Source organism: Pseudophryne corroboree, chromosome 1, assembly GCF_028390025.1.
Source record: "Pseudophryne corroboree isolate aPseCor3 chromosome 1, aPseCor3.hap2, whole genome shotgun sequence".
Classification (NCBI taxonomy): domain Eukaryota; kingdom Metazoa; phylum Chordata; class Amphibia; order Anura; family Myobatrachidae; genus Pseudophryne; species Pseudophryne corroboree.
In genome coordinates, this window is record NC_086444.1 from 406,120,885 (window position 1) to 406,139,401 (window position 18,517).

General features: G+C 43.4%; 1 protein-coding gene across 1 annotated transcript in view; it reads left to right on the forward strand.

Moving 5' to 3' along the window:
• FOXN4 (forkhead box N4) overlaps nt 1–16,256 on the forward strand; it is a 53,496-nt gene extending 37,240 nt beyond the window's left edge. Inside the window, exons 3-10 of the mRNA XM_063913241.1 lie at nt 2,560–2,720; nt 2,833–2,933; nt 3,032–3,142; nt 3,332–3,459; nt 3,561–3,657; nt 12,628–12,835; nt 13,024–13,407; nt 14,501–16,256. Coding sequence (XP_063769311.1) covers nt 2,560–2,720; nt 2,833–2,933; nt 3,032–3,142; nt 3,332–3,459; nt 3,561–3,657; nt 12,628–12,835; nt 13,024–13,407; nt 14,501–14,751 — 1,441 coding nt within the window. The 3' untranslated portion in view covers nt 14,752–16,256. The remainder of the gene's footprint in view (nt 1–2,559; nt 2,721–2,832; nt 2,934–3,031; nt 3,143–3,331; nt 3,460–3,560; nt 3,658–12,627; nt 12,836–13,023; nt 13,408–14,500) is intronic.
• Nucleotides 16,257–18,517: the final 2,261 nt, after the last annotated feature.

An 18,517-nucleotide genomic window follows, 5' to 3' on the forward strand; every position in this document is an offset into this window, starting at 1 on the left:
ATTAGGGTTAGGCACCACCGGGAGGGGGAGGGGGAAGGGTAGAGTTAGGCCGCGGGGTGGGAGGGTTAGGGTCAGGTTGCAGGAAAGGAGAGTTAGGAGTAGTTTACTTACCAAATAGGTGTCGGGTTTGAGCATCGGGATGCGCTGTCATTACTCTGACTGTCAGCATCCCAAGTGCCGGGATCCTGATACCATCCCTGCTAGATAAGTATGGTAGATGTTATATACATCTTTAATCATCATAACTCTTATTTTACTCTAGTTCATAATTCTTAAATTGTAATATCATAACTATGATAGTTTGTAGAAGAAGTACACTGTGATTGTAATACAGAGGTGCCCAACCTTCCTCCATCTGTGTTTGTTACATAGGAGGTATAATATATGGGTCCCAGAAGAATGCACCAGTGACATTTGGGGGTCACAGCACAATGGCACTTTGGCACCTGCGGCTCCAGCTAATGAGGGCTGAGCACAGCATTTGCTTTTACAATGTGAATCATTAGCACATTAGGAAATGCTTAACAGCAAACCAAAGGTTTGTAACATGTTCATTTGGACCCATAAAATGAGGTCCAAGTGTTTATTTTTGGAAACAAATATTTTTGACGTAATATTTTGTACATTTATCTAACTCTCAAATATTAATCAGGTATAGTAACTATACAGAAATGTATCATTCATTCAAAGCTTTACATCTACCTTTGTTTTTACTCTGGTATCAGGGTGACAAGCTAAGAGACCCTGGGTCAGAGAATAAGTGATTTAGATAACTGTATTTGGAATAAAAAGTAAAACATGACTACACCATACCTTTTTTGTCCGGGGAGCAATATAGAATTAATGTACTATTAACCTGCAATGTAAGTGGAACAGACTGCTTTATGAAATAACATCAGGAGACTTGATTTTGTGGTCCTAGCGTGTATTTCTCTGTAAGTGTTAACACACTGTTTGATAGTGTTTTACAATGCTGACAGTAGGTTAGCACATGACAGGAGGTATTCGTACAGGGTTTTGACTCTTAACACCCCTCATCCGACCTTTCGATTCAAAATAAGAAAAAATCACGAGCTTCTTCTTTCAGGCCAGTGGGCACCAGGCGGGTGGCAGATGGCAAGTTTTTGTGCGTTGCTTGTCTGCTGTCATTCAGCTAGATTAATGCAGGGTCTGTGTAGAGGGGAATGAAGAGGGGGAGGAAAATGAAAAAGAGAAACAATTAACCTAAAAAGAAAACAATGGAGACACGTGTCAGTCGGCTCTAGCCGTTTGTGGGACACAATGGGCAATCATCTTTCAATAACAGAACCAACTGTTGCAGAGCAGCCCGGCCTGCCCAGCTTTCAAATTATTTTGTTTGATCTTGTTTGTTTATGATTCAGCCAATAGGAGAGCTAGAATAAAGGTCAGCTGGATGTACTTTCCCCTCAACTACCACCGTTCCCCCTGCAGAACTGCAAAGGGATATTATGGGCATGAATGGGAAACCTTCCTGCTTTCAAAAGCTTATACAGAGCAGACTAATCAAAACAGATCACTCTGCACTTGTCATTTCTAATAAATTAATTGCACTTTCATTTATTATATATATTATTGTATGCATGATAAAGACACACACACACACACACACACACATGACCTTACATTCACAGTTACTAGATCCAATTGCAGAGGTGCTCCTGTAGCACAGTAGGGCAAGGTATAGTGTATGGATAGATAGATAGATAGATAGATAGATAGATATACTGTACATGGACTGGCAATCACATTGAGCAGCAAAACTTTACCTCGGCTGGTGCCTTCCCAGAATAGAGGTACAAGCAGGGAAACGGAAGTGGCACTCAGTCGCAGTACATATAGAAACAGGGAGCAGTGATTGCCAATGTTTCAGGCCCTGATGAAACATTAAATTAGGAAACCTTGGCAATCACTGCTCTCTGTATAAAAGACTCCATTTTGGCAAAATAAATTTTACTGTTCAACATTAATTCTTAGGCCTCATTAGATTCTTGTTTAAATTCATGAATCATTAGTGCATTTTGTACTAGCGTCAGTCAGTCTTACACACGGTGAGATATTTTCTTACGATTTTGACTATATAGTCAAAATCGTAAGAAAAGTTAGTGCAGATCGCAAGGTGAAAGTCACCTTGTGATCTCAATTCGATGCCGATGCGCGGTCCCGCGCGGTCGGCATCGCAAGACTAGATAGACTGTGCAGGCAAGTCAATTTTGACTATCTCTATAGAAGAGATAGAGAAAATTGACACTTAGCCAAAATCGCACATAGTCAGTATCGCAAGCACACTCATTATTTGCTTGCGATGCCGACCTAGCCCCTGTCGCATAGTGAGAATCGGGCATAGCCCGAATCTCACCGTGTGTATGGGCCTTTACAGTACCTGGTCAGAGACTAGTAATGGCATCATGAAACATTTCTTTATTCTCATCTGTGATAGAAATGATTTTTGTGTTTTGTTTTGTTTTTTTGATGAGTGTGGATTAATTCCACTGGAATCGTCATCATGTCGTTGCTTACCTGTGATCTTAATGCTTACAGGCTTGTGACCTCCGACCCTTCCCAATTGCGAGATGATCTTCCAAATGACTTACAGTCTCTGTCATGGCTGACCTCTGTGGATGTGCCCAGGTTACAGCAAATGACTAGTGTTAGGATGGAGTACACTATTCCTTCACAGAACTCAGTCATCCAGCAGCCAGGTAAGAGGAGTATGTCTTATAGATACCATGTCACTGTCTACAGTATGTAGCCTTTATTAGCCTGTGATAGAATGATTACTGATTTCCACTTGCTATGTTTTATCATACTTAGGTCAGATATCAAATACCGTACCTGGACAAATGATTCATATACCAACAAGCATGCAGCAAGGAATTCTGGATCTTAACAGCATGAATTCACATGGACCTAATGTAAGTGGTTAGTGTAGAGATAAATGATGCATACAGATATTTTCTGTTAGCAACAAAAGAATGAACTTATTGTTGTCTAATATTTTCTTCAACCGTAGGTTAGCCAGTACAGTATGGGAGGACATCTGTCTCCAAGCCTACAGTCCCAGCAGTCTATGTATCAGTCTCATACCCAGCAAATCTATGCATTATCTCAGGGACCTCAGCAGGTAAGCATAACCATCTGTTATTTATCTGCCATGCTTGGAAGTTTTAGGTCACTGTGCTCTGGTACAATACATGTGCCCATTCACTTGTACTCACATTAAAACATATTCATTAATAAGTTTTGTATGAGGTAAAATGGAGCTGTTGGTGCAATGTCCTTGCTTATCCTTTATGTGCTTCTTTTACTGCAGTGTTCTGCAGCTGGGATATTTGGTAATACCTACAGAGCACAGCCTCCATACTCTCAGGCACGCCTGGCAGTTCACCCTACGCAGGACTTGCACCCAAAGAACTATCCTAAACCTATCTACTCATACAGGTGAACGATTCATTATTGTACGAATTCAAATAGTGTAAGCGTTAGCAACTATCAGCACTATCTCACTTTCATTTCCACCATCATTTGTTTCTCTGGAACAGCTGCCTTATTGCAATGGCCTTAAAGAACAGCAAAAATGGCAGTCTGCCTGTCAGCGAGATCTACAGCTTCATGAAGGAACATTTCCCATATTTCAAGGTAAGAGAACCATGGGATGGAAAATCTGGCCAATTGATGAACTCTTACTTTGTGTCTAGGATTATATATCGTCTGTGAAATACTTATTGTACCTTGTAATTAGCTCTTTTGGGGGAAATTTCTCTTGCCAGCAACTTGATCACCCGGCGAATCTTAGGTTCTAAACTATTCTAATCCTTTCCCATTGCACTCAAAGTTTCAGTTTCCTTGTTTTATATACCAGGGAATAACATACTTCTGGGGTAATTCAGACCTGATTGCCTGCTGTGCGTTATCGCACAGCGGGCGATCAGGTCTGAACTGCGCATGCGCCACAATGCGCCAGCGCGTCATATGACTGCACCGGGCATCGGTGCATAGCGACGGGATGGTGTGAAAAAAGTGATTGCATGGGCGAGCACAAGGTGATTGACAGGAAGAGGCCATTTGTGGGTGGGAACTGACCGTTTTAAAGGAGTGTCCGGAAAAACGCAGGTGGATTCAGGCGTTTGGAGGGAGGGTGTTTGACGTCAGCTCTGGCCCCGGTCACCAGGAATCCATCGCAGTGGCAGAGTAAGTCCTGGGCTGAGCAGAGACTGCACAAACTGATGTTTGTGCAGCTGTGCTACAAATGCAATCGCACACCTGCACAGAACATTTCCCCTCCCCCTGCAGGCGGCCACTACCTGATCGCAGGGCTGCAAAAAACGCACCCTAGCAATCAGGTCTGAATTGCTCCATAATTTCCACAGTACCTAAAATGACCTAATGTGGGTTTAAATACCTAAAATGACCTATTATGACTATTATAACCTACAAAGACCTAATTCTGTTATTTAAGTTGAAACTACAGTATATAAATTTACTGTGGAAATGTGTGGAATGAGTAGTTTTCATATGTTATTCATATATGCAGATGTGTCCTGTTACAGCTTTGCTGTGTAGCGTACGCAGAGCGACTGTCGGATCTTGAGATTCGCTGGTGCGAACATACACAAGCACCCATGATCCATTCACTTCTATGGAAAAGACGTGGCTGCGAATGGATCACAACCTCACGCAGCATAGCGCATCACGACAGCAAATGTTGCAAGGAAGTAGCAGGACAGATTTGTTATTAAGTCACAGTGTTTAAAACACAATGATATGTTGCACAGTTTTGTCTTATTGTCATACAACGTATAAATTCCTAAACTGATATTTCGAAACCTCTAAAAATCCTAAAACATGGATTGAAAAAAACTAATTTTAGTTTTTTAGATCCTAAAAATCCGGGGCCTACTCATCACCTAAAGGATGGCATATAAACACAATTTACTTAATTTAATATTTCTTTTGTAAGTCTCTCAATAAGAAACTTTTGGCCTAAGGGAGACGTGAAAAAAGTTCTGATAATGTAAGGCGCCGTGATTCAAAAAAGTTTGGGAACCACTGCAATAGGTAATAGGACCAACAGCTAGCGGTTTTATGTACACTTTGACTTTGTGTAACAGTGCTTAGGCACTATTTTATTCTAAAGCCATCATTGTTTCTTCAGAAGTGATTCTAAAATAAATGTCCTTGGAATGCAGCCTCAGTGTATCTGGTCTATACAAAATATTGGGGCTTTTTCAGAGATGGATGCATAAGCGCCTTTTGGCGGTCACCCATCAGTGACTGATTGCAAAAGTCCTTCCAGTGTGTCCGAATGTTCAAGGACTGAGAGGCCCACTGTCCATGTCTGTACACTCTGTAATACTGACGTGTGAGTCTTTAGACGGTCAAACTATCGAAACCAGCCCTATTGCAGCTGCAGTTTCTCTGTTCGTGTATGGCCTGCATGTTCTAATGCTTTAGCGCTTTAGTGTTCTAATGCTTTAGCGCTTCTTACTAGTTAATAGAACAAGTAATAACTGCTTGAGACATGGAATTTGATGGACACAATAATTAAATGGTTAATTAACTGTGTATTTATTGTATATTATATTCTGTGCTTTGGATATATTATTTTCTTCATGGCTGTTAAATGTAGTAAAGCAGGTGAAATTTGCACAATACTCCGGGCTTGTGAAGTCGTAAGAAATTGTTCAACAACAAATTCAGCACTATTTGGTAGTGTTTTGAATTCTGAAATGTATCAGTAATACATATAGGTATTTCTTTTTTTTTTTTTTTTATGTATTTATTCAAATTTTTCAATAATAAACATACACTTTGAAAAGGTACATTCTCCATAGCACTGTAATTTTTAGCCACATAATACTCCCAAAATTGGAGAAATAATACAATATACACATCCAATACTTAATAAACAAGACATTAAAACGACAAGACAAAGAGACAGGGGGGGGGGGGGGGGGGGAAGGAGGGATATGCATACTTTGAATCAGGCTACACATTTCCCGCTAGGAAGGCTACATAACAAAGCGCGCCATGGCCAATAGCTCCATCGAGTTGGAGCTCTAGTGGTGTTAAGGTTAACGAAAATCACAAAATATATCAATCCATAACTCTCTCAGGGTCGTTCTTTTCAGCGAGTCAAAAAATTTAAGGATATGAGACCTAAGCATGGGATCCAGAACTTCAATAAACGGTCCCCACTTCTTATAGAACAAATGAGCATGCTTGTCTACATCGTATAGGGCAGATTGTCTATCATAATACATAGTCGGCTTCACCATACACAGAAGTTGCTCTAGTCTGGGGGGGGGTCTATGGATCCATTGCGTCAGAATAGCCTTCTTTGCCAGTGTGAGAAACACGTAGAGGAAGGGGCGTAGGGGGAGGGTCTCAGCCGGTAAATCCCCATAAGAGAGATGCAAACCCAGCAGTGCCTTAGGTGATAAGGGGAGACGCAACCCAAATTTACTGTTTAAATACCATAGAATTTTATTCCAAAATCTTTGTATCTTGGGGCAGCTCCAAAATACATGCATCAGGGTTGCATGGGGTGCTCTGCATTTAAGACATTGTCCGGAATCCAAAGGCACCATATGACTCCTCTGACATACATATAGGTTTCATTTCACTATTCGGCAGATGTATTAAGCCTGAAGAAATGATTAAGAAGTGATAAGTGGAAGGAGACAACACACCAGCCAATCAATTCCTAAATGTCATTTCTCTAGCATCCATAAGGGATATTGGGGAATCTAGTAGACGGGGTCCAAGGGAGCCAGTGCACTTTAAATTTCTTCAACTGGGTGTGCTGGCTCCTCCCCTCTATGCCCCCTCCCACAGGCAGTTTAGAAAAAAGTGCCCTCAAGAGAGGATGCACATCTCTGCAGCTCCAGAGAGTTTTCTTCAATTTCTTTTAAAACTTTTATTATTTTCAGTATGCTGTCTGGGCAACAGCATACCTGCACCGTGGGAGTTAGGGGGGGACGGTCACTGGCCTTACGAGGTGTAGAGCTGCTTCCCCGCTGCAGGACCACTGTCCTGAGGGGTTGTTGTTCAGAGGGGCACTGCACCTTGGCTGTCACAACCGCAGCACGCCGCACACCCCTAACGCTGCCTGAAGGTGACATCCATGGTGAGTACACACCGGGGGGCCCGCTAGGGGGGTCCCCCGGTTCACAGTGCGGCTGACCACGGGAGGGTCCCGCTAAGATCCCCCGTGTAGAACTGGCACAATTGGGCTTAACTAACACTTTTGTGATGCTTTAAGCATAAAAGGAGACTTTTGCCATTATAATATGTATAGTAGCTCCGGCGCCATTAGAGGGGGCGGAGCTACATCAGAGGGGGACCTGAGTCGTTTTGGCGCCTTCCTCTGCTTACTGCAGCCATATACAGCACAAACATTGCTTCCTGACTCCTCAGCCACGCTGGATATCTGGTACAGGGTGTAGCAAAGGGGGAGAGCCGCTTGTGTACACTATCTGGCTCCTATTTAGGACTGAATTTATTAGTGTTTACGGTGTTTTAAGAAGCTGACAGCCCCACTGGGGCTGTGCAGCTCAAGGTGTGCTGGGTCCTCTCACTCTGTGTCTCCTCTCACACACAGTGGGGCAGGCTTGCAATAACTGTGTGTGTGTGTGTGTGTGTGTGTGTGTGTGTGTGTGTGTGTGTGTGTGTGTGTGTGTGTGTAGTCAATCTTCACAAATCAGTAAAGGGGCTGGGGGAGAAGGTCCAGAGCCCCACTGGTTAGGGTCTCTTAAGACTGTGATGTATGATATGTCATCCCATCTTTCTGCTAATGTTCGGAACTCAGCTACTCCAACGAGCTGTTACAGATTTAGCTGCTAGGGCAGATGCACAGCCCCCCCCCCCTCCCCCCTCTTGGTTTACCTGCTCTACTATCTGATACAGATGATGATGTACAGGATGATGGGGATGACCTGGATCCTGTTAGTGGGGATCCCGATTCTGCTCAGGGTATTGAACCCCTCATTTTGGCTATAAGAGATGTGTTAAAGCTCCCGCTGCTTCACAGCAGTCGTTTTTCTTTGTACAGAACAAGCCTTATGTCACTTTCGATGATTCTCCAAAGTTAGATTACTTTTTCAAACAGGCCTGGAAACATCCAGACAAAAAATTCCAAGTGTCCAAAATGTTTTTGCGCACTTTCCCGTTTACTCCTGCAAGTAGGAAATTTTGGGAGGAACTCCCTGGGGAAGATGTCTCGGTATCTCGCCTGTCTAAAAAGGCGGTGCTGCCTTCCCCGGGCTCCTTTACCATGAAGGATCTTGGGATTAAGAGGATAGAAACTACCCTAAAGTCTATATACACAGCAGCCGGTATATCACAAAGACCGGTTATTGCGGGTTGCTGGATGACCCATGCCATTCATTCCTGGGCTATTCAGATTCAGGGGGGCCTCTCGGAAGATATGCCCTTGGTTACTGTGGTAACCCTGGCTCTTTGGGGTTGAATTGGATACCTGGATTTTCAAAGTTACGGCTGGGAAATCCACGTTTCTCCCCCGCCGCCGAGACGCTCATACCCGGGGCCGTCTGTCCAGTACTTTCGGTCTCACAGATTTCGATCAAAGGCCAGAGGGACTCCAATGCGGCTACAGGCACCAGAGATAAGTCCAGAAAACCTGCAAGCACCAGTTCTCAGGAACAATCCACCGGTTCTGCTTCCACTAAAGCCTCAGCATGACGGTGCCTCCCCACCCGGAGGGGATCTCGAGGTGGGAGCTCAACTGTGTCACTTCATCCACGTCTGGGAGACTTCCTGCCAGGATTCCTGGGTCAGGGAGCTAATTTCTCAGGGCTACAAGCTGGAGTTCGACAGTACTCTCCCTCAACGATTTTTCAAATCAAGCTTACCAGCTTTGGAGGATATGCAAGTTACGTTGCAACAGGCTACCTGAAAGTTGGTCCAGTCCCACGTCATTGTTCCAGTACCACTACCGCAACGCTGCAAGGGGTTTTACTCAAACCTGTTTGTGGTGCCGAAACCGGATGGTTCGGTCAGACCCATTCTGAATCTGAAGTACTTGAATCCTTATTTGTGGGTGTTCAAGTTCAAAATGGAATCTCTGCGAGCAGTAATTGTGGGCTTGGACGAACGGGAATTTTTGGTCTTCTTGGATATCAAGGACGCCTATCTCCATATTCCAGTTTGGCCTCCTCATCAGGCGTACCTGCGGTTTGCCCTGCTGGACGATTACTTCCAACTCCAGGCACTGCCCTTCGGCCTGTCCACAGCCCCGAGGGTATTCACGAAGGTGATGGCGGAGATGATGCTTCAACTCCGGATCCAGGGGGTCAATGTAGTCCCTTATCTGGACGATCTTCTGATAAAGGCAAGATCCAGGGAGCTTTTGTTGCGTCATATCGACCGCACCGTCCGTGTTCTGTCCGACCATGGGTGGATCCTCAGCCTACAGAAGTTCCACCTGGAGCCAACTCAGAGGCTCCTGTTCCTGGGAATGTCGCTGGATACTGTGGCCCAGAAGGTGTCTCTACCAGAGGACAAGGCAAAAACACTTCAGGAGATGGTCCGCATGGTGCACCGACCTACTCGAGTGTCCGTACATCTCTGCATAAGATTGTTGGGAAAGATGGTTGCCTCATACGAGGCACTCCAGTATGGGAGGTTCCATGCCGGAACGTTTCAGTTGGATCTCCTGAGCAAGTGGTCCGGATAGCATCTCCAAATGCATGGATGATTCAGCTGTCACCTCAGGCCAGGATTTCCCTCCTGTGGTGGCTACAGTCCTCCAATCTCCTGGAGGGCAGGAGTTTCGGGATTCAGGATTGGATCCTCCTCACGATGGATGCGAGTCTGAGAGGATGGGGAGCTGTCACCCAAGGAGCGCAGTTCCAGGGCAGGTGGTCGAACCACAAAAGCCTCCTTCCATTCAACATTCTGGAACTTCGGGCGATCTACAATGCTCTACTTCAAGCCTCTCCTCTGCTCAGGGATCACGCGATCCAGGTACAGTCGGCCAACGCCACGGCGGTGGCGTATGTCAATCGACAAGGAGGGACAAAAAGCAGAGCCTGCATGCAAGAGATGTCAAAGATACTTCTCTGGGCGAAAACAAATACAAGAGCCATGTCAGCAATCTCCAATTCCGGATGTGGACAACTGGGAAGCGGACTTCCTGAGTCATCACAATCTCCACCCGGGGGATTGGGGGCTCCATCATCTGGTGTTCCAGCAGATCATCCACCGGTGGGGTTGCCCACAAATAGACATGATGGCTTCTCTCTTAACAAGAAACTTCCCTGGTATTGCTCGTGGACCAGGGACCCTCAGGCAAGGGCAGTGGAGGCTCTGGCATCGCCTTCGCCGTACCGGCTGGTCTACCTGTTTCCTCCGATCCCATTGCTTCTAAGAGTGCTAAAGCGAATCAGGAATCAAGGTGTCCAGACAATTTAATTGCCCCAGATTGGCCTCGGAGGACGTGGTATGCGGATCTTCTGGACATGTCCGTCGAAGACCCTTGGCCTCTACCACTCAGAAGAGATCTTCTTCAACAAGGAGGACCGTTCGTCTACCCGGACATACGGCGGCTTCGTTTGACGGCATGGAGGTTGTGGAACATCCTAGCTCGCAAGGCCCTTTCCAAGAAAGTTATTGCAACCATGGTTCAGGCCAGGAAACCTGTGACGTCAAAACACTATCATCATATCTGGAGAAGATATGTCTCCTGGTGCGAGTAACGCACGTATCTGCCTGCGGAATTCCAGTTGGGACGTTTCCTACATTTCCTGCAGGCTGGTGTGGATAAGGGCTTACGTCTGGGTTCCGTTAAGGTCCAGATTTCAGCTCTCTCCATTTTCTTCCAGAAGACGTTGGCTGTTTTGCCAGAAGTTCAGACCTTCTTGCAAGGCGTACTCCACATACAACCTTCCTTTGTGCCGCCTATTTGGATGTAGTGTTGAATTTTCTACAGTCCTCCTGGTTTGAACCTCTGATGACGGTAGAAGACAAGTAGCTCACGTGGAAGACGGTGATGTTACTGGCCCTGGCTTCTGCTCGACGTGTCTTGGAATTAGGGGCCTTATCGTGTAAAAGCCTGTACCTGGTCTTTTATGAGGATAGAGCGGAGCTCCGGACTAGACAGCAGTTCCTACTGAAGGTTGTCTCCACGTTTCACCTAAATCAACCTATTGTGATTCCGTCCAGTTCTGACACTTCTGCTCCTCCGGAGGCATTGGATGCTGTGCGTGCTTTGAAGAAGCGCACAGCTCGGGTCAGAAAGACAGATTCCTTGTTTCCTTGTTTGTGCTCTGTGATGCGCAGAAAAAGGGTTGCCTTGCTTCGAAGCAGTCCATTGCTCGTTGGATTAGGCTTACTAACCAAAAGGCCTTTGTATCGGCAGCCTTACCTGTTCCTAAGTCTCTGAAGGCCCACTCAGTGGGCTCTTCCTGGGCGGCTGCCCGTGGAGTCTCAGCTTTGCCACTATGTCGAGCTGCTACCTGGTCGAGGAAGAACACCTTTGTGAAGTTCTACAAATTTGATACCCTGGCCAAAGAGGATACCCAGTTTGGGCAGGCGGTGCTGCAGCAGTCTCCGCACGTTCCCGCACGTTCTGGAAGCTTTGGGACGTCCCCATCGTACTAGACTCCCCAATATCCCTTATGGATGCTATAGAAATTAGGATTTTAATACCTACCAGTAAATCCTTTTCTCATTGACCATAAGGGATATTGGGCACCCGCCTCAGTGCGTTGACTTTTTTGCAGGTTTCTGTTATGTAATTACCTGTTCAGCTGTTGCCGTTGTTGTTACCAGCTGTTGCTGGTAGTTTTATGTTAGTGGCGTGCTGGTATGGAAATCTCACCACCCTTTGTTATGTTCCTTTCTCCTTCAGGCACGTTTTTACCTATAACTGCCTGTGAGCAAAGAGGGGAGGAGCCAGCACACCCAGTTGAAGAAATTTAAAGTGCACTGGCTCCTTTGGACTCTGTCTATACCCATCGTACTAGATTCCCCAATATCCCTTATGGACTATGAGAAAAGGATTTACCGGTAGGTATTAAAATCCTAATTTTTCAAACTCATAATGATTGGCTGGTGCTTTATCACCTTCCACTTATCACTGCTTTATCACTTCTCCAGTCTTAATACATCTGCCCCACAGATTGCAGGCATTGATGATTTTTTTTCTTTCCCGGAAGATATCAATCTCATCAGATTTTACAGTTGCTGATAATCATTTCAATTATTACAGATGGAGCCACGCTAATCATGGCTCCGACTGTGCCTGGGCGCACCCATCGCCACGTCTGTGGCGCGCACGTCCGAGAGGCACTCGCACCCCATTCACCTAATGGGAGCGTCTCTGTTCACTCCCGTAGCGGGGCTAAGCGCCGGATCGCCTAGTCCCGCTGGGAGTGCACGCCGGCGATGGAGCCGCACTACATGAGTGCGGCTCCATCTGTACATGTAATTTATGTTAATATTGCATTCTTCTTACATTTTGTACTGTATCTGACGGGAACCTGTTGCTTTAATATACCTCCATATTAGCTCTGTTGCTTAAATATACTTCTATATTAGCAGTATCTAAAGAACTATTCAACATTGGTCTGTTCTATGTATCTTCAGACAGCACCAGACGGCTGGAAGAACTCAGTCCGGCATAATCTGTCCCTAAACAAATGCTTTGAAAAGGTGGAGAACAAATTGAGTGGATCTTCACGCAAAGGATGTCTGTGGGCATTGAACCCTGCAAAGATCGAGAAAATGGAAGAGGAGATGCAGAAGTGGAAGCGGAAAGATCTGCCAGCCATTCGCAGGAGCATGGCTAATCCAGGTAAGATATGCATACCTGTTTATCTGGCTTATAATGGTGTGAGGTACTCTACACCTGCTCATACTCAGGACCCCTAGACCAGGTGGTGTTAATAACTGTCTACCCCTTTAAGATTCAAATCTCTGTATCCAGGTATATTTAAATTCATCCTTTCACCCCAATCTTCCCAAAACTATTTTCTTTTGTAGATGAACTTGATAAACTGATTATGGACAGACCTGAAAACTGTAAAGCTCCAAGTAAGCTGCCAACCTCGGAAACTACAACAATGACAACTTTTGGGAGTGCCCCAGGAAGAGTTCCTATCACCCATCTGCAGCCACACCCCGTCATGACCTTGTCTTTACAGTCAATACCATTACACCATCAAATTCAGACTCAGGCCAGGATTGCATCAAGCTCTCCTGCCCCAGCCCAAAGCCCTCCTCTCCACGTGGTTCCAGAAATGACCCAAAGCCCATTGCACCAGCATATCATAGGCAGGACGGCCTCTGACTTTCTCAGCCTTACCTCAGACATGAGCACAGAAGTGGATTCCCTTGACCCTAGTATCATGGATTTCGCTTTACAAGGTAGGATGTAAATCTGAAAAAAAGGTTGTAGCCAGAAATGAGAACTACTATTCATAATCTAAAGGCATTGGGGGTTATTCAGACCTGGACACAGCCAAGCGACCGCATCCAGGTGGCCTGCGCACGAACACCGGCCATGGTGCATGTGCGCGACCTTACACATTGCTGATTGACAGCGTCGGGTAGATGGGACGTTGTCCCGGCGTTGGGGGCAGGCCAACACCGTTTTGAGGGCTGCTGCGTGACATCACACACAACCACTCGGAAAAAAAATGGCGGCATACCGCCTGACAGCGCCCAGGGGTCTACCTTAGTTGCAATGCGTCCGCAATCTAATTGCGGAACGTATCAGGTGGTGGCCTCACACATGCTGGGCAGCCTTGCCCTGTGCTGGGCAGCACCCAGCATGTGAGGAGATGAACGCAGATCTGGCTGCGTATGCAACAATCTGCGTCTATCTCTGAATAAGGTCCATTATCTCAGCTAATGATGGATACTTCTTCATACATAATGCGCCTGCAATTAGGTCCTGTTTGGTACATTGCAAGCTATGTGGTATGATAAGTTCTAAGAAATACTCTTCAAACTCTTCTTACTGTACAGTATTTTGTACTACTATCTTTACCGCATATCACCAACCATTACATTCAGAATGGGAAAATTTAAGGGCAATCCCACTAATATGTCTACGGTATTCCTAATACTGTAGGGGGTGAACTGGAAACTACAAATCTAGGACATAGCACTGTGATAAAAGTGAATTGGGAGTCTATCTGGTATTTGCAAATATAACCAGTCAGGCTAGCAGTGGGCAGTAAGGGGTTAAAAGATGTATGCTGTATACATAGAGGTTCTCTGGACATCTGGTTTGTTGAATACATTTTCAAACATATACAGTAAAGTAAACTCAACTAAATGTCCATTTGTTTTCCATTTATACCTTTATGTAAATTTAAATGCCAAGGAAACCTGTATTTTCAGTTAACACATATCAATTATCATGTGTAAATTTGATATCCATTCATATAGTATGTTTATGACACTTATCCATATGCACTTTGTAACCCAATATTTAACATTTCTTTTTTTCAAGGTAATATCTGGGAAGACATGAAGGATGAAAGTTTCAATCTGGACACATTTGCAGCCTTCAGCAATTCCCCTCTCCAGCTGTCAGATTGTGATTTGGGTTCCATTGGCCTTACACAAGTGTCTAGTAGCAGTGACCATTCCTTTACAGACTTTCAAGTCACCAGCTTATATACCACATATGCCAATATGGACAATGTGACCAGCTCCCAGTGTGTGACAGGAGCGGGCAATAAGCCTATAGCTTTGTTATAGAGCTACTACAGACCACATAGGCACAAAACCAAAACTGCAAGGACTAGAAGTGAACACATTCTACATTTTGTTTATACTTTCCCTAATAACATTTCTTCTTTGTTATGTAATAATGAGGAAGTGTAGCGTATTGGATGTAGAGAATTCCTTTCTTCTTCTTTTTTAATTTTGGGAACACTTATTATTTGCCGTGAGAGAACCATGCTACAACTGAAGCTGTTTCAGGATCACCTACTGGCCATACTCAGCACCCAGACTTCCAATGCGATGATTAAACCTACACTGAACTTCAACTTATTAAATGTTGCCAGTTAAACTGACGGAACTACTGTAAGATGTCAATAGCACTATAATTGATCTGATTGTTTTAGATTTGTGTTAAAAGACCCATGACATACATTGCAGAGCAATTGTGAGTCATAGGTGGCAGTGAAAGATGTGATATTATGGGACACTATCACAGCTACCACTACAAGTACTATGTGTCAAACTTCAATATTTGTCATCCATAAACCTGTAAAAGTTTCGACATCTGGGATCACTGTCAATTCTAACATGTCTCTTATCGGTATTTCTTTTTCCAATTGCATTCCAAGAGACATACATTATTCATCAAACCCAACCCAGCAGACCTTAAAAGTAACTGTAATTACACATCTTTCCAGAGGGCATTGTTACAAAACAGCAGGGTTTGCACAGTTTGTTTACTTATACTTTCTCTCTTTTTGTTTATTGGTTCCTAATTAAGGGGCAGTTATAGTCAAAGAAAAAGGCTATTACTATGTAGTCACTGAAAGGGCTTTCTTTAAGAGGTATATATATACCCCTCTAGGCGCATCAGGTCCTGTGAGACTCTGCTAGGGTTAGTGGCTTCTTTGCATCTTTGCCAAAAATGAGTCTTACTCGCAATGCAATAGAGACTCTGCTGATTCATTTGATCTGTGTGAGACTTGTATATCTGTGTGAGACTTGAGTTTCTGAATCTATATACAAAGTACTATATTGTAGCAGCCACAGCTTTTTTCCATACCAAGTTCCGTTGTGCTTCATATACAGACTCAGTCACACGCAGATATACAAATGTCACAAATCAATCAGCACAGTCTGCTGGTGCGTTGTACCCAATTACATTCTTCTTATCATACATTTAGTAATTAATATAATTTGACATTTTAATTTTCCATAAACCAAATGAAGAAACAAAGTCTTAATATTAATATTTTAATCATTGCTTTTTATAAGTTTTATGTGCAAAAATCTGTTAAGGCCTGGGTACTTTTGCCTGAAGCTTTTTACACTGACCTGTTTTGCATTCTTTGCTAAATCACTGTACAAAATGTATTTACCAACTGTTCAGCCTCATTTGTAGGTTAGTAGAATAGGATGTGTTTTTACATGTTTTTTTATGTGTCATAATATTGTAATAGGCAGTATTATATGTAAATTTATTTATATTTATTCATTTGAACATGACTGTAAATTAAGCAGTTCATTATTTCTGTGAAGTGTCTTGGTTATTTTTTTGTATGTTTAGTAAAGACCTCATTAAAAAATGAGGGTTACGCCAAATGGTCATAGTTTTTATTATTGCTTTTGTTATAGAAAGTAATGCAGTTATCTTTTGCACATGATCAACATCCATAGCTAATGTACATGTGGTAGTTAGATATGGTTCTAGTAAATGCTTCTATTCCTGCTCATGCTTCTACTATTGTCCTTTTTAATGTGTATTATTGCAACATGACAATACCTTACAAACTATTATCTCCCAGACTATCATCTGATTGTCCCAGCCGACAACCTGATACTTGCCCTTGTTAGGGTTCAAGGACCACCTCTTGGTCTGAACATCAACTACCTTTGAACATCAGTCAGTGGTTCTGTACTTACTGTAGCAGCCGGCTGGAGATCAGAAATAATAAGACAACACACAGGAGATATGTATAAGCTCAGCAGGTCATTTCTGATCTGCCTCGTTGGTCTAGGAGCATTTATTTATACACAAATGAACAAAGGAATAAAGGCATGGCAGTGTATTAGCCAATCAAAGTACACCATGTGCAGAGATAAACAATTATTTAATTAAACCAATTATAGCATTCCTGAACATACTTTTTTACTTCTTGCTCATTAATTTAATCAAGAAGGCCTCCTCCTTATCGCCATCTGGACATTAATCTTGAAGGCCTTCTCATCGTCACCTGGACATTCCAAAACATACTCCTTTATTGTTCTCATCATGCAATTAAAGTTTTATCTTAGCCTGGGAGTTAAACCAAATGTCCTTGGGACTGCAGCTGGAGAAATCATATTTCTATTAACAAAACAGTTTCTTACAAAATATCTTTGTAATTCATTAAAGGAAATTACATATATTAGCTAGTTATGTTCATTGATTATAGCAATGAACAGTCTAATTAATACCAAATTATAAAACATAGAATCACATAACTGCTTATTGGGTTGAAACGTATTATATAGCATTGTACATACTTTTAGCTATTAAATACAAAGCTTACAATTATTATAAAGATGATTCTATGTTCTACACATCTTTACTGAATTCAAGGTCTATGTCTGGGCACACTGCCAATATCCTGTCATTTCACTAACTAGCAACTACAAATCTGCAGGTGTGAATTCCTTATACTTATTCGCCTAACAAGCTACAATATACAGGGAGTTTCTCTGCCCTGTAAGCTCATCATATAATAAACATTGCTGGCTACAAATATATTTGTAACTTAATTGAAATCATAGTGCTAATGAATCAGAAAGACAGAACCTATACAAAATGGAGTTTTTATGGTTAACTAGTTTTAGCATCATCACCCTGAAAATCTCATACAAAGCTTTTTGCCATCTGACATTTATGACACAGAAACTTACATGTTGTTCAAGACAATGGGCCTGATTCAGAGATGTACGTAGCCCTGATTCTTACGCAGTTGAATGATTATCGGCAATATGCGCATGTCTCTAAATTGCACAGTGCATGTGCCGCTGTGGTTGCTGAGAGGGTTTAGTCACAAAGTGATGGACAGTCCGGAAAAGTTACGGGTAGGTAAAGGGGGAGCGGCAGCAAAAAAGGCAGACGTGTCACAACCATTTTGTGGGTGTGTCTGAAGCCATGACTGCAATCCTGTATGTAGCTGTAATGTCTCCAGTAATTGGTGACGGATGCTGCGTCTGTGTACGCAGTCGCTGGGATTTGCACAGCTGCCAGTGGGCGTCTCTCTACAGATCCAGGTGGCTGCAGCAATTGCATATTTTAAAACAGGTGCAGTGTATACATTTGCAAATGCATTTGTGTACATCTCTGCATCAGGAAAATTTGTTTGTTGTCTTTGTATGTGACGGTAAAGTAGTACAGAGCATGAGGCACATAAGCTAGAAGTCATTAACAAGATCTTGTAGTATTTAATTATTGTGAAAAGTTAGTTAATTTCAGGTATACAGAAGTGTCCTCATACATCTAGCCATGTGACACAAGGTGCCTGGCGTGAGTGAGCCACCAGGTATTATGCGACAAGTGCCAGGCATCATTTCTGAATCTTATTACCCAAAAATGTATGGTAGTCTCAATGTGATGTGACTAGAATGCACCAAGGAGATTGCGCTGATTGATATGCAACACTTGTATATCCGTGTGTGACTGAATGTTTACGTAGCACAATGGAACTTGGTATGGAAAAAGCCGCTGTATGACAGTGCTTAATTTTCAGATTCAGAGACTCAGTCACACACAATATAGAAGTATCACATA